Here is an 18,113-nt window from a genome sequence, read left to right on the forward strand (position 1 = left end):
CGTTACAGAAGGAAGAGCTTTGAAAAGATTTTTTGGGTGTGACTGAAACAGGCTACTGAAGTCTGGTTTACTACGATGGTGATGATGTGACTGGTGATGATAAGAGAATAATAATTAATTTTTGTGATGGAACATGTTTCTTTTATAATTTGTAGTTTTACATATTTTTGTTTTTCTTTTTTCAGCTAATATTTTGTAACCTCATAACCAGTTGAATTTACAACATGCTATGATATGAAATTTTATTCCTGTGTTGAAATATTACCCAGGAAACTTGAATATACTTGTACATTGATTATCATTTCTTATTTCTCAGACTTGTATTTTATTCACTTTGATACAATATTTGTATTTTTCTTTTTACTTGGTTATTTAACGACGCTGTATCAATCAACTACGAGGTTATTTAGCATCGATGGAATTGTTGATAGCGAGATGAGGCCGAGGATTCGCCTTAGATTACCTGACATTTGCCTTATAGTTGGGGAAAACCTCGGAGAAAACCCAACCAGGTAATCAGCCCAAGCGTGAATCGAATCCACGCCCGAACGTAACTCCAGATTGGCAGGCAAGCGCCTTAGCCGACAGAGCTACGCCAGTGGTTTATTTGTCGTTAATATAGGAATTGTTTACTATGAAATACTTGCAACTTTGTCGTTAATTGTGTTGTACAATGAAAAGAGGAATTTATAACTATGAATTACGACGTCTTGTATTCATTCACTATAAAATGTTAGTCCATTTTATTTTTATTTGTACATTATGATACATTGTTTTTTTCTCGATATTTTATGGATATAGTAATAGTAGTAATAATAATAATAATAATAATAATACTAGTGACGATAATCACATTTCATGTCATTTCCTTCTATATCGTTCAGTAAAAATTATTGAGATATAATCACGCAGGGTGTGATTTTTCTTTAAACAGTAACTGTTTCAAAATTCTGAAGTTTCACACTAGTTTATAGTAACTTCAAAATTGAAACAAGTCGAAAATAGTTAATATATCGATTCTGGGTTTTTAGTGGAGTTGATTGATTATTGGTGGGGTTGTGGACTCGTTGGTGTTACAGAGATGGCCGGAGTTCCCGCGAGGAAAAGTCCCAGCACAGTTCCCATCATGAGTCGGGACTGCACGGCGGGGGAGGGTCTGAGCACTACGGGTCCTCCGGAGCCTCTGCAATGCTTGGACCCAACCATGGGCAGTACGCGACTCTGAGCAAACAGTGCAAGACCCTCGAGTCCTCCGACTTCTATTGAGAGGACACTACAAACTACCATAACAACGATGCCCCCTACCAGGTCACCAAGCTGTGAACAATCAGTTGTATCTACTGGAGATACAGAAACTTCCCACATTGGCTGGGAACCAGGACATGCTCCCTTCATTGTCACTGACCACTGTCAGGTGGCGCCAGCAGTGAAGGAGGGACATGGAACTCTCAGTAGGAAAGCAGAGATCACAACTGTCATCAGCCAGGAAGTTGAATGCAACCCATACCAAATCACAGAGCTGTGATTTCTAGGGAGCTAGTAGTTGGAAGAAACGAGGGTTTTGCTGTTGGCCGATTACTGAAGCCTACACCACATAATAGTGTGATGAAGGTAGTGACTATGTATATGTGTGCGTGATCATGAGTACAATATTAGTCGAATATCAGTTCACTGTGCCATCTTTGGTAACATGAAAAAGTTTAGCATTGGCCTTTGCAAGAATGCAGGTGAGGTGTATTACATCTTTTGTTTAATGCTACAAACGCAAAACAAAATGAATACCGTAGTAACATGGAGAGCCAGAAAATAATTTTACAAGGTTCATCATTTGAATTACGTATTAAGTTACATAATAGACACTATTTATAATGGAATAGTACCAGCAACGAGTAAAATATGTTTCATTTTACAAAGTAGTTTTGCCTTCTCTCTTTAACTCTTTAAAATAGTTTATTTTATTTTCCTGTAATTTCAGGCAGACTTCTATAGATAAATAATTACGCGTATAAAAACGTAATAATTTAAAAACAATAAAGCTGTTATAGCATTATTATTTTAATGACATACTTTTGAAGTATATTCCTATCGAGATATTATTCTCTTAACAGTTGCGAGATTCGACCCTCACCATGCTTGACATAACTGGTTCTAATTAGGTACTATGTGTATACTAATAACTGTACATATTATACATTTTCTTTGCAGTAACAACATCAAAGAGAGCAAGGAACTTTGACATGATAGTATATACAAAATAGAGGAGTGTTATAAGCACAATATAGAAAACTCATGCTTATTACAGTTACTACATAAAGAAAAATGGATCAAATGTACAATTATCATAAATTTTCGTTATTGCAGAACTTATTAAATTAATTGCTATACATTGTGAACATATTTTCTGTCTAGTCCATGTAGGTGTACATTCCACGTTATGAATAAGACACTGTAGTATAATTCTGTGGAAGTGTAAGACACTGAAGTGTCAGTCTTGGTATTACTGACTGCGAAGGTCATTGGGAAAAAGCCAGCACGTCTGGGTGATATGTACTGTACGTAACAGTGCCTTGGCCCAAGTGTAATTTTCATTACCATCAGCCATATTGGAGTTTCTTTGTTTCTGAAGATGGTACAATATGTTTTCGTAGTGATGTGACAGATGTGTAATGCGGGAGTATTTGTACGACCATTACTCTCTTCTTATACACTTTCTTTTACAAGTAGGTTGTACTGTATACGAAATTGTCAGTTCAGCCTGATTTATGTAAGTTTCTTGCCCTTTAAAACGGACAGGATTTAAAAATTAAAATGTAAAGGCATTCAACTGAACTATTTTGTCAGTGTATGGGTTATTTATTACGAATTTACTCATATACTATCATATTAACTGTAGATGGTATTCTGATGGGAACAATTTACAAAACAACATAAACTTGTGCATAGTTGTTTTTTCCTATTTGTTCTTGTTGTTAATTGATGTTGCTGCATTGTATGAATGAAATATTGAGTGTGTATGTATGAGAGAGTGAGTGTGTGTATGTGTTTATGTATGTGTAGTATGATTTTGCTTCATCTCTGCAGAGTTCCTTTTGGAATGCAGTGCACTGGTATAGAACAAGCCGAATATCAGTCGCAACACACGCACAACAAGAGCCCCAGGTGTCAAATAGGTTCGGCATGGCAACAAACACAAGCCAGAACACTGGGAGGTAGAAGAGCAAACAATCGGCGATATATTTAATTTAAAAAGAAGTATTGTGCATTATATTCTGAGATACATTGAAATCGAATCATATAAATCCTGTACGATATGTAACTAACAGTATCGCGTTGAAAGCGTATATGATATTTAAGATTTGGCAACTGACTTTTAAAGACAGACTTATTTTTAACTCCTGTGTCTTCAATACTTTATGGAATTCCCAATATACAGATGAGAATACAATGTTAGAATTTTCGTGCATAATCACTCATTTTTAATTACACTATACTGTGTTAATTATGTTATTTTGTGTTGTCATTATGATGAACGTGAATTCTTATAGCTTCTTTCAAAGTTCTGCACTTTGTTACTAAGGAAATCCTTAAATATGACTTTTTTTTTCAATTTATCTTTAATTCAATATTTCTGTTACACTTGGCAATTATATATATATATATATATAATTGCATGCGGTGATGGCAACATCAACAACTTCCTTGATTAACGTTGTAACATTGTGAAACTGTAACAATCTGTTGAACCATAATCATAATTTTGCGGTACCTGAGGTTCATCCAATCATAAACATTTAAATTTATTCTCAATATCATCCCAGTTAAAACCCTCTGCGGTGGCTGAATGGTCATACCTTCAGACTGTCACGCAGGCAGCCTGGGTTCGATTCCCAGTTAGGTCTGGAATTTTTCATTGAAAAAATCCATAGTGACGCTTGTGGTGGACAAGGTCGTAGTTGGGGTTTTTCCTGGGGTTCTCCCACCCCAAATTAGGCATTTACATCATTCCGTCACCATTTCTCCATTTCGTTATCATTCCGTAGCATTTCCCAAATGCCAGCTGGTGACACATGGAGGGTGCTGGCCTAGGGACAAGTGGGGTTGCCTGCTTGAAACGTGGGCACACAGAGAACCTTAGTGTGGTCAGCCAGTGTGGGTTTGGGAATGCGTCACCAGAGGGTCAGCGCAATAGATCTTAACAGGTCGCAGTGCTGAGTCATAGTGCCCCCCTCCATTAAATTAAATTCAATTCAATCCCAGTTAAATGTACACTTCACAGCAAAAAGAATGGACAAACTGTTGGTTGTTAGAAATGCATACTGTACGATTCACATGTATAAACAAACTGCACTTGAAGGCATTGCTGTGGTGATCATTCATTGAAAGTTGTGCATCTACAATGTAGTCAATCTTATGTGGATGTGTGTGGTGTAGGGATAAGATGTTTGCTCTCTGATTCATAAGTTGAGAGTTTTCATCCTGGAAGAGTAAAATTATTATTCTTTTTTTCTTAATTTAATTTAATTTATTAATCTGACCCAATATTTTGGGTTTGCCTTGCAACACAGAATAGCTCACAATAAAATTTCAAATGAAAAATTATATAAGCAGGTTTCAAACAAAAGGGATTAAGACATAAGAAAAAAATAGAACTTAGTACAATTTAAATTGAGTGTACACAATAAAGATGCTGGCGAAATATCACTACAGAAAAATTTTTTTATGGTGGTGATGATGGCATCTTGAAGATCTCTCTTCAGCTTGTATTTTTCCTTCCACTATACAAAGGTTTTCAGAATGGTGCCTCTTGCTCCAAAGAAGAGACCGGTAACTGTGATTTTTTTCAATGTTGTATTTCGCTGATAGCTGCTGAATCATGGGCTCGTAGATTTTCTTTTTCTCTTCGTTCACTTCAGATGGTTGAGTGACTGAGATTTCATATCTGATCGTAGGATCAATTATTTTGGCTGTCTGTTTATTCCTATTTATAGCTATGATATCGATCCTATTTATTTTTGTGTTAAATGTCATTTGTTGTTAAACTTCGTTATATTTGTTTTGTAAAAATTGGTGGACAATCCTATTTTTACAAGACTCACATCACTCTGACTGCCCTCGATGCAGAATAACCTACACGAAGCAGGGCAATGATTTATTAATGGAGTTGTCTATCTGCCATCTTCAAGAGTGATGACGAGACAGATCGTTTTATTTACAGAGAGGAGTATTTTTTGCTTGGGAGAGAGTTCGGGCATATAGATCTAAAAGATATCGCGACATATAACTAGCTTTGCGAGACATATGATGGGAAATTTGTAATTTAGAAATGGAGATTATTGGAGACTCGAACTTTGAAGTAGTGTTCACTCGCTTGGTAGAGTGGTGCTGTAAGAATCTGCGCTACTACTAAAGCTAATAGTACCAAATTGGCATAATATGTGGGTTTCTTTTCCATATTCTCTTCTATTGATTTTGTATTTATCAATTTTATTATTATTTTACTCTTCAGAGGTCCTGATATATCTCAAATCAACTCTCCATTCGATTTTATAACATAATTCACCTCTTAAACAAAAATATAGCAAATTTAAATGGTTCATTTGTGTGTCACCTGGCGAACTATGGCTTTAACGAGATGAACATGTGCAGTATTATGTAGCCCATTCTTTTTGCCGTGAAGTTTACCTTTCAAACTCAGCAGCATTTCTTTTATCCATACAAGTTTTAAAATGTAGACATTTACTCTGAATTTGGGTGTTTCCTCTTTCCAAGAGTTTTAAAAGACTACTTACAATATTCAACATAATTAATGTAATCTTTTTCAAGTTGTTTTAGAAATCCACTGGCTTTACATCCTGCATCACTTTTTTCTATTTGTGAAAAATCATAAAGGAATTCTGGTAAGGTAGTTCAGAGTAGTTATTCAAGGGCAATGCTAGAGCTGTATACTTCAGCATCCATCTTGTTGGACAGAAAGGCTTATGGAGGAATTGTCTCTTTCTTGAAATGTTTAAACCACAAGAGTCTTTTCGGAGATTCATGTCTGAAATTAATTAAATCCCTTATTAACTGCAAAAAAAACGACTCTTACCTTGCTTAAATTTTTCATGCACTTGTCAATGCACAAACATTGTTCGAGGTTGAATCTGTTCGCTAACAGATATGTTGAAAGTTTCATCCAACAGAATTAAAGAATATTTTTCCTTCTTAATTTTACTTGAATTACTTCATTTAATAATTCGTTTCTTTTATTTAGCTTATTATGTTATATAAAATTCATTTCAGCTTTGGCATGTCCTGGCTTCGAAGTAATAACTGGTTCAAATTCGATTCACTGTCAGTTTTGCCACATATTGTAAGTCCTTGTCTAGCGAGAACAATGCAGTGGATATGATTGTATTGAGTGCCATCCTAATCCTTCACTTCTTGGTTGTGTGCAGACATGATTTGTGCACTTATTACCCCCCTTGTCTTTGAAAAATTCCTATGTGACATTTTCACTATGGATGTCGGATTTCTCATTCGTATTAAATCTTTCACTGCCCTTTTTCTTTTACTGAACCCTTTTTCATGAACACGGTACTTACAGCTTTTCCAGCAGTATACTGTCACAAACTGAGCAGTAATAATATGACCAGATATTCAAGTTTCAAAATTGGGACACACCTTGCAAAGTGGAATAGTAGATGAATGGTCAACTTTTTAAATAAATTTATGTGAGAAATGTAAATACCCTACAAAAATAAACAGAATCACGTTAAAAACAACACATTGCAATACATGGATAACAACACAAGAATAACATATTATACATATTAAAATCGATTGCATGTGTTGAATAGATCAGTCCAGAAGTGAGTCAGTTGCTCTTTTGTGTCATTGAGGTTTTCATTGTAAATTCCATCCTGTCCAGTTGCTTCCTTGTTTTTGCCCTGGGATAGCTACTTATATTTCGCTGTGCTTATTAGCTCTATGTCGTATGATTCTGGCTCTTTGATATGGCGTGTTGAGGTTAGATTACCTCTGTTGAGGAAGGAGAAATGTTTTTCCCAAGATTCCATTGGGATCTCCATGGCAGTGTTGTTTTTACTTTCTTCCAAGAGCAAGAAAGGAATCTGTTAGTGTCTCTTGGGCTTGGGCATTTCCTTCTTCTATGAAACTAGTTTCCTTGGTCTTTAGCATTTTTATATGCTTTCCTTTTCTCTGCATACAGATTTAATTTGCCTTGGAGATGTCTGTCTGTAGCCTACTCCTTGCAAGAGTTTAATCACTCTGTTTGAAGCACTCAGGATCAAACTAAGATTTGGTTTCCTTTCCCTCTGAGTGTGTTCTTATTGTTAAGTCAACTGTCCAAAGACAGGTCTGAACCTCATAAGTGACACTATAAGGCATCACTCATGAGGCAACTAAGCCAGAAGATGATGAGATAGGATGACCAAATATAGTTTTTTCCCCCAGAGTGGTATACCTAGTTTATCCTTTTTAAGAAGGGCTGAAGCTTCGTCAGTTGCTTGTTTCCTGGTTTCTAGTTGTGTTGTCTCCAATTTTCTTGAGACTGCACGGAACTTTACTGCTTTTTGTTGGCTTCTGCTGATTCCACTGATAGATGTTTTCTTAGAATGGCAGCTGATGAGTAGCAGAGTACTTGTATGAGTCATTTGAACATGCATTTTTGCAGTGTCAGGCTACTATACCACACGGAAGGAAAACATTATTCACATAGCCAATCACTTGACTCTCACCATCTCTCCCAGTCCAATCACAGCACGTTGGAATACTGGCACTGCCAGCTCCTCTCATTGAATGGAATATGGGTGGTAGCCAATTTTGAAATGAATGAGATATAAAACTAACACCAGCAATGGCAACTGACTATATTGCCAACTTTAGAGTTCACATCCCTAAACAACATTAATACGAATGTAGAAAAATCTATATTAGGACAAATCATAACATCTTGGTAAAATCCAGGACAAATTGGCATCCTGAAATGCCTTAAAAAAATCCGGGTCACCAGCCGCTGTGGAGTGGTGGTTAGTATGTCTGACTGTGAAACAAGTGGGTCCAGGTTCAAATTCTGGTTGGGACAAGTTACCTGATTGGGATTTTTTCGCAGGTTTTTCTTCTACAAACTGACACTGAGTAACTTCCGGTGCTGGACCTCGGATTCATTTTGCCATCATTTCTTCACATGCCATTATCGTCATTACCATAGCCCAGGTTAAGTTCATGGTGCAGTGTGCTGTATACAACCAACCATAAGTACAAAAACTTGCGTCCAGTTTCAGTTTTCCATTATTCATCTGGTGATTCATCTGTCACTGTAGACGGAACTTGTGACAATCCTGTGCCTTCTGAACATGTTGAAATTGTTTGCAGTTCCCCTTGAATAAACAGAAAAAAAAAAATTTTAATAGAATGTATGATTTATGGTATAAAATGTTGTGTTTACAATAATTTATTCTATAGGTACATAATATATACTATAATACCGATTTTCTTGACATTACAGTTTCTGAACAGTGTTCGTCAATGAAGGATGTAGCTGATCCATCTTGTGCTGTTTTTCTATACTTGTTAATTAAGTAGTGCTACATAGCAGCAAACGATTAACAGCTATGTTGAAGCCACACTACTAACTCATACAAGAAAATCTGATCACAGTTCTTTAGTTTTCCGTTGTTATTCCACGCAACTTCAATTACTACATTCGAAGTTGTTTGTTACCGAGTTCAAGTGACAGAACTTTAAAAATTAATTACATTTCTGCTATAACTGATTAATTGAACATAAGTTAACTCCATATTTCACAAAACATGTTCGGTCGTTGTTTATAAAAAATTCATTGGGGCAAAAGGACTCTTGTTTGCCCTTGTATCCAAATGAGTGCAGTCCCCGTTTTCCTCCCTGGAGTCGGTGTCTTGTATTCAACACTATAATACTACGTGAAAGAGTGGGTTATACTTTTATCTCTTAAATTGATTTGTGAGAACAGAATGTACAAAAGTCACCACCTATATTTCGTGTTCTCAAATATTAACTCTCCCCCTTCCTTTTTTTCTCTTTTCTCCCCCCCCCCCCTTCCTGATTTGCATAGTACTCTCATCGGGGATTTTATGAACAATTTCGTATTTTAATTAATCTCGTTTAAAATGAAATGTAATTCTTCATTACTCTATAAATCTGTAATTAGTAAAACAAATTTATTCTTAGTAACCTTGCTGCTCTTCTAGGTGTTTGAGCACAAAGTAAGAATTCCCTCCCTCACTCCCCTGTATTATTAATTGGTCATTGGATTTCTGAAAACAAACATTGGAACGAAATAATAGATTCGGTTGTTTCTCAGGATTAAATACATCTCTTCAAGATTTCCCAACATTGTAGGTTAGACAGACATTTCCCAAAGTACAGGATATATCTAACTTACGTGAACAAAAAGCGAGTGACATGTCATAACTACCGAAATTATTATTAAAATAAACCGTTTTGTCCAAAACTTGCTATAACGCTGCTTACATTCTGATACTCCCCATTCATTGTAATTGGCTGCCATTTCAGCTGATCTGGCAAAACGAGTGATACTTTATAGTCAAATAATAGTTGAAGTGTCAAGATATATAAAATATAATTAAAAAACATTTCTGGGGCAGTGTTTAGATGAAAATTCTTATTGAACCACCTCTGCTTCGGCATGTTGACGTGAGGCCAGCAGCCTACTGTTTGGTCATTGTCCTTCATGGGCTGTTGTGCCTCGGATTATTATTATTATTATTATTATTATTATTATTATTATTATTATTATTATTATTATTATTATTATACAGAATTACACTTTTAATTTTATGCTTGCTATTGCATACTTCTACCTCGCCAGATATGCATGATTCTCTTTGGGACATGGTAACTGTTTAAATGACAAAGGGGCCAGAGCACTGCATAACATCGAACTCCTTTCTTTAGTAGTCTGATTTACAGTGACTGTAATGTAAGCAGAGCAGTTGCGGCCTATTTGACATGTTGTTTTCATATGGCCTAACTATGTGACTGTTTGAATACAGCAGGAAGCAAAGAAGTATGCAAGTTCATGAGTGAGAGAATGAAAGTGTGTGTGATCCAGCTGTACTCTATCTGGGATGTAATTAAATTGAAGGGATGGCTTGCTTGATATAAATTGTCAGTTATCACTTCTAGATTAATTGTTGTCAGAAAATGTAAAATACACCAAATTTTAGCAAATTTATTATTTTTTTGTCCATGATTTTCTTCCGTAAGCAAACCTAATTTATTCATATTCATATTCATTTACATATAATATAATATTTATATTCCAAATACAAAATGTTAGGTTTCTTCTCGTCTCGAATGTCTTTTTACATAGTTATTCCCTATCAACTTCGATTGTATTTTATGTTCACTTGTTTCATATGCCTACCGTTATACAGAATCTGCTCTCAGAGCAAGGAAATGGTAATTTGATGTTGATGAGATTTAGTTAGATGTCCATACGTTTAGTGGAACTGTAGCTTTTCATAGCTTCAAGTTGAAATTATTGTGATGAAAGTTCAAAGGCTTTAGAATTGATAATTCTTGATAAAATCAAAGGAATTGTTGTGTCAACATATCTATGCTGTATTTAGTTCAGTTTTTTATAATATTTACCTCTGATATATATCAGAACTTCCTCGAAGATGCTTTTACGATGTGTAAATTACTACCATGTTAATTAAAGTACCAGTACCCAAGCATTTATAAAAAAAACACTTTTCACAACTATTATGATAGAAGATCTTAAACATTTTGAATCGTGTTATAAAAATTACAATATTTAAGTGTAACTTACGGGTTCTGTTTCCTTCTGCACTGCTATATACAAAATGGAACTGATCATTTGGCAACATTGCAGCCTGCCTGCATTATATTATGCAGCATTCCATGCTTTATTATTAGTGTCATAGTGGACCACAAGTACAATTACGTGACTAGACAGATGGTAATAGTTAAAATGAAGTAACGATAAATAAATTATTTTCAAAACTCGTTTTTGTCTAATCCACTTCACTTCCACTGCCCACAATGTGTTCCTACTATAATTATTACCATTTACAAGAAATTAAACATTTATATTATTAATAAGTAGGAGATCTTTATGCACCAAATCCATGTTTTGTTGTCATTCCTGCATATGTGAATACAAGTACAGTTTGTCATTACAGTGAGATATTCCTATATTTCTGTAGAAATATCTAGAATGACTTTGTAAATACTACGGTAATGTATTTAAACACAATATAGAGCTGTCTGCTGTCAGTCTCTCTCTCTCTCTCTCTCTCTCTCTCTCTCGTTCTCGTTTTTTCTTTCACCTTGGGTGGTGAGATAATGACTTTCACACTCAAATTTGCAGGGAGATGACACAATAAACAGTCTTTCATTAGTAATAGCATTTCCTTAATTAAAGTAGCAGTTTATTATTTCAGAACAATTAGAATAATTTATTACGCTCATTCTAAATTAATTTTATCTACTGTTTTGAGTCATATGTGCCTCCCCTTTCTCTTGGATAAGACAGCTGGTTGAGATGGATGTGTATGTATGGAGAAATAGAGAGTTTAACTCAGGCCATTCAACAGTACAAAACTGGATGTTGTGTCACAGGAGGGAACTATCAATTTGCACACGTCAATAAGAATAGCAAATACTTCTTAATTTATTATGTAGAAATATCCCATTTAATGAAAGAAAATTTTTCATAATACATGAACAGACTTTATTAATTTCATGTGATGACAGGAAAGAAGTTCCATATATTATTCTATGAAGTAAATTATCCTGAGTAGGCTACCATATTTTCTGTATAATTCAGGCTACAAATATGCGAGGTATTTCGTATTGATATGCTCTAAGATAAACTATAGTTTGGCGTAATTATTAAAGAATTACTCGTATCTGTAATTAGGAGTAAAATATAAGTAGAGACGAATAGAGCATACAAGGATAAACCTTTGTACATTCTAAATTCCCGTAAGAAATAGGAGCAAATGTTCATCCATGTACATACCTATATTATTGAATGATTCTCACAGTTCTGAAGATGATGATTTACACAACACACTGATGTTTGTTATGCCAGTCTTCTGTTTCATTTTTTTGGATGGAGATGACATTTTCCCCTCCCCCCAAAAATATATATAATGTGAGCATAATTATCTGTGCCTGTCACCCACAAATATTTATGTTGCAAATTAACATATGTATATCATATTGAAAAAAAAAAAAAATTAAATGCGTGAGGAATCAAGAAGATAAAATATAAGTTTTTAAATTCAGTTTGATTTTAGTAATATGTTTTCACAAAATAGCATAAATGAAATTAGAGTTATTTTATATCCTACTTCATAATATGAACTCAGACGTAAATTTTCGTTCTCTTTTTTTTTTTCTCCCAAAATATGTTTCATATCTGTATAGAAAGCTCACAAAGACTGTAGATGTCTATTTGAAACGAGCAATACACAAGTTAAAAGGATTTTGTTTAATTGATATTATTAAATTATCTTCAATACCCATATCTGAGGGGAGAAAATGTAAGTAGAAAACATACATTGTGTTAGTGAAATCACTCAAATAGATTCATTTTAGGGTGCTCACATAAGACTGTAAGGTTTAAATAAAACTAACACAGTCATCTTTTCACATTTTAATTTACTAGTTGTTATAATCATTTTAGTCAGATTTTAGTCTGCTATAAGTACGTTAAAATTTTATCTTTGCAACTTCACAAGTATAAGATTGAAGTTGATGTACTGGTACATCATTCTTACTTTTAATTTCTAACCAACTTTATATTCCTCATTTGAGAATTGTATTAAAGGCTTCTTTCCTGGCATTTTTTTTTTTATTGTGGTGAACTACAAATATAGATTTCTGTAAAATAGTTGTTGATTGTTACACAGACCCTTCTTTGCTGCAATGCAATATGCTACGAATTATCAAACTCATTCATTCAGTGTAACATTGTGCTTTGTTGTGATAGAGTGGTCTTAAAACTGCGTGAATGTGCATATTTGTGCGGAAAACAATACCTAGCATAAAACTTACAGACGTAGAGATATTGCGGAATTTAAAACCTAGTGTGAACCGAACATTCTCTTGAAGTTTCCTGTCTTTTTAATTGTGCTATCAAGTGACAATAATTTCAGTAATTACAAGCAGAAAGGATGCTTTGCCGTCGTGAAGATATCTTTTGTACTGATCCAGATGTTCTCTCAGACCCAGTATAATTAGACGTGTAAAGCAGTTAATGTTTTCATTTGATTGTGTGCAAAAGATATGGCAGAGGAGGACATAGTTAAAGTGTGATGTCTTAACATTGCTCTCTTCACATGATTGTGTTTTGAGAATGATTTGTTGTGGGTTATTGTTAATGTATTAGTAATGCAGCTCCCTAATAGACTACTGGTAATATTCTCTAATGCTCATTTGTATGTCCAGCTACATTGGAATAATTTGAAACGCATTGTAGTTTGTTCTTAAGCCCCAAACATTTAATTGTCAACTTTTATATACCGGTATTTCATATCTTTTACAATTACATCTTAGTCTTCTTAAATTAACTCAGAATTATTATTTTTTTACTTCGTTTATGCGGTAATTAAAATTATTACGTAAATTCAGTCAGTGTTACGGTATCAAATAAATCGACTGACAAATGTTGATGTACTGGTTAATTTCAACAGTGTTAATATATGAGTAGACTTAGTTGAAGTTCTGTATATACTTACATCGAGTGTGTTTATTCTGTCGGATTAATTTACAAGCGAACTGTAAACAAGTCTGTCTACTTGAACTGTAATTTGCTGATACATATACAGTTTTTTCTTTCTTTTTGAAATACAAATTATAGTATATAATTTTTATGCATTTGTGAAGGATAAAATGACATGAACTCTGTCACATGTTACTGTAAATATGCATTTTTGTAAATCTTTATACTTAAACCATAGCTCAGTCAGTCCGAGTTTCAGTAGATTCTATGCAATTTGTGGAGATTTTTTTTTTTCTAATATTTCGATTTTTGTGCCTTTTAATTTCACCATTGCTCAAATATCGCCCTATCATCTCACAGTCTTTAAATGTTTTATGCAATTTAAAAGAAAAGTTAAGATAAACAAGGCAAAATACATTTCTAAATTTGACCCGAGTTAATATCGAACTCCAATACCCTTTGAACAGACGTGATCATCTAAGTACACCAACACCTCAAAATAGTATAAACCAGCCCAACTTGTAAATTTTTTTTGGATTAAAAGAACGCAGTCAATCAATCTATCTATCTTCATAGCGTATCCAGCTATTTGCTGACAACACGTGTTCCATTATGTTTCACTATGAATTTCCTCTTCTTACAAATGATGGGTAAAAAGCACGATGCTTGTTGCATATTTCAGCAGCCACATTCCAAAGATGAGGTCACACAGTCAATCAAGGGGAGTGCAATTTTTTTTTTAATTTTATGTTTAAAATATTCTAATGGATGGGAGCTGCATTATAATCCATATTAGTGTGTCAGGACAGCCATTTGTGCTGTGTGGTGCTTCTCTCGTGAATGACGAAACTCAACTAACTTTGTATAAATTATTATATATATATATAATATATATATATTCCTTTTCAGAGCTGTTTGCCAAAGAGAGAAATGTAATGAAATCTAAGACTGTTCGTGAATGACGGTTAGTGAGTGGGGAACTATGCAAATATTGAGTTCTGTATTTACATGTGTGCTTATCGTAATACTAAGTTGGTGTTGTACCTACAATATGAAGACATGCGGTAACATCCGTTAGTTGGATAATTCATGAACCTCAGTGTGATGCTCAACCATAATTATTCGTAAATTTGACACAATTTTTTTAAATCGTGTTGGCTGCTTGTTTATTGTAGCCATGAATCATTTCTCATTTCCATTATACTGACACAGATTTTAAATGATTAAACTATGCAACATGTTTGTTACTTTGTACAAAGAGAATTTTAAGAAAACCATTAAACTAATTTCAGAGTTACTGTTCATTACAAATAATTTAATACAAGGTACCTAAAATATATAGTAATGCAATGGACTTTTGTTAACTTTTAATTCATTACTCTATTTAGTAAGGTATGAACTTCTCAGGAAACGGTACCGAATTTCATAGTGATAATTTTTAAAACAGTAGCTCTCCATCTTCCATAAATTTCCTTTTGATTCACATGAATATGATTCATAATCACGAAGACTTGTATTGTTATTTAAATCGATCAAACTTCATGAAATGTCAAATGTGTTATTATTCACACATAACTAGCACTAAGAATCTAAGCATCAAGGTTGGGCATCACTGATGCGGGCTCTTACATGTCAATTTCACCTAATAACATTGAACAGTTCACGATGAAGAGATGAATGCTGTTCTTATATTTCAAATACGTAGTTGACATGCGTGTATGTATGAACTGATGGTACAGAGTGTACATATAGTTTTAACAAAATAAGTTTGACTTGCACGCTAAAACAATTATTAGATTTATTAATTTTTTTATTTTCTACTTAAATGAAGTAGTTACACTATTATATATGTGTGAGTGTGTGAATGGAGTTATTCGAAATAGACTTTTTTAAATCGCGGATGCTTTATGGAAAATATGGTTTACTTAAAAATAATATACCATTTAATTTACCAACCGATAGGGCTTATTTATGGAAAAAGCAATTAGTATAAAATTCTTCAATCTGCAATGTTTTCTGGAATGAAGACAGATTACATGTTAAACCACTGAGTTCTGAATTTCCTTTGGGTTTGGCAGACTTTTTGTTGAATTCTTAATAACACAGAATTCCACATCTGCAGAAACAAAACTATTATTTCGAAAAATACTTGTGAAAGAATAGCCTGAGTAGTCTTTGATTTGTTTAATTTCGAAATAGCATTGACAATATGGAACAATTGAAATCAGCTACACTTTGTCTAAACCCTATTCTTTGTGGGTGAAATAAAGTTTTTTTTCTTCCTTAAGTTCTATGTAAACCTTATTTTTAACAAAGTTTCAGTGCTTTAAAAACTGTTCTGAATTTTGAACAACTTTTATATTTACGGATAGTATAGCAGGATATGTTGTCCTTATTTTGAAGGACATGCGTGGCAAATCAAATTGCAAAATATTAAATATTTCTTACACTATGAACCACAGATAACAGGAGGAATAATAATATATTCAAGAGAGAAAGTAAATGATATGTTTTCACACTAACTTTCCCAAATCAAACTATTTACCTAACATGTTTGTTTATGAGCAATATTTGTATCCTTCTCCCTATATGCTGTTCCTCTTTTCAGGATTGAGTACCGTGTGCTTATATGTTACCGTGCATAATGTATTTGTGTTTGGACTATTTTAACATTTTTTCTCTCTAATTAGCTGAACAGTACATACATTCCTCTGTAGTATATGAGAAGTTGATGACCAAATAACCTCTTGATTTACAGTGTAAATAATGTCTTACCGATGAATCATTCGATTACTAGGATGATAGTACATAGAACCGAGAACAATATCAAATCTGCGAGTGGAATAAAGCGTTCTTTAATACGAAGTCATGTTTTGTTAATAAGTGACCTTTTGTGTTATTGAGGTTATGTGAGACTGTTTCCTATGAGATACACAAGGCTGGGTTCGTTATCGCTGCCAGATGTATGTTAATATAAACTTATAATGTGCATTATTTGTAATGTGTTAACACACCAGACAAGTATTACAAGTTTTTTCCTTTCTTTAAAAAAAAAAGAAAGAAATGTAGTAGAAATTGAGAACTAAAGTGCAATGTTGTGTGGTGTATTAAAAATACGACCCTAGTAAAAGAAATGAAATGAGAGTTTTCGTTTCAGAAAATGGAGAATTGATATCTTTAGTCAGTCTGAGAATGTAGGCTCTTGTTGATTTTTCCAACTTTCCCCCCAACCCCATAAATTGTGACAGATGAATAGTTTATACCACGTCTACGAAAATTGTTTCAGATAAATTGATTATTATCTACAGAATCATACCTCCGATCAAAATTTTCACACAAGAATTTCAGTGTTTAAAGATACCAATGTACATTAATTATTCTGTGCAATTAGCATAATCCTAATCATTACGGAAATAGAGCAAACAAGTTTAATTTTTTTCTGTAGCTGTCTCATATGTGACATCGTAATCTGTAATCATTTTTCGCCACAAATGAAGTTGAATTCTGCTATATACTCTTCAGCAGACTTGGAGAAGAAAATTGCATGAATTTCGAAAAATGCCACTGAAATTTTGGAAACCATACTTCATAACTAGGAGTTTCTGTAATCAAACTTGCTAGTTTTTTCAGGTCAAAGTAGTTAATTCTGTATATACCACAATACAGTAAATAGATTTGAAAACAGCAAATTTCTATATCAAACTTTTCAATATATAAGTAGTGACACACTTTAAATTACATACAGACTGGTTGTCTTGCAAAACCTTTGCATACATTCTTTATCATTGCATCATCTTATTGAACTTCGTGCAAAAAATTCTATCCTCATCTTCTGTCCATTATCTGGTCATAACAAAAGAAGAATCAGACATCAGTACTCAACTGTCATGGCGAAAAATTGAGTGAGAAATTCCAGCTATAAGATCATTAAGCACGGAAGTTAAAATGTTTCAAAATCATATTAGGCCTCAGTTGAAGAATGTATTAAATATGTCCGATACAAATTAATTATTACACAAGTAAGCATTTACACAACATAGTGCACAACTTATGAATACAATTTATATTCATATATATGTACATATATTAAATTAAATAGAAAAACTGAACGATAAAATGAGATATATAGTTACAGTAAATCACATTATTAACACACACTTTGAGCTAATTCTTTTAGAAAAGCAGAAACGATAAACGTCATTCATTTCATTCTAAAGGACAGGAGCAGTAAAGCAAAATTAAAAAAAAATATTTGTTTTGTTATGAGCTCAGTTATGCGTTCCTCTGATGTAGTCGAGGTGGTGAGGGGAAATAGCAATTGATCACGAACAAGAAGACTGAGGGTTTGATGTTA

General features: G+C 33.7%; 1 protein-coding gene across 4 annotated transcripts in view; it reads left to right on the top strand.

Moving 5' to 3' along the window:
* Positions 1-16,823, top strand: part of tty (tweety) — a 167,186-nt gene extending 150,363 nt beyond the window's left edge. For 3 of the 4 annotated variants that reach the window (XM_069829200.1, XM_069829202.1, XM_069829201.1), the window contains one exon: positions 1,080-16,823. In XM_069829200.1, the coding sequence (XP_069685301.1) occupies positions 1,080-1,266 (187 nt within the window). In that variant the 3' untranslated portion in view covers positions 1,267-16,823. Of the gene's footprint in view, positions 1-1,077 lie in introns of all 4 variants that reach the window. The other variant, XM_069829203.1, reaches the window with a different exon arrangement.
* The last annotated feature ends 1,290 nt before the right edge of the window (positions 16,824-18,113 follow it).

The sequence above is a fragment of the Periplaneta americana genome, chromosome 6 (genome assembly GCF_040183065.1).
Source record: "Periplaneta americana isolate PAMFEO1 chromosome 6, P.americana_PAMFEO1_priV1, whole genome shotgun sequence".
In the NCBI taxonomy this organism is placed as follows: Eukaryota; Metazoa; Arthropoda; class Insecta; order Blattodea; family Blattidae; genus Periplaneta; species Periplaneta americana.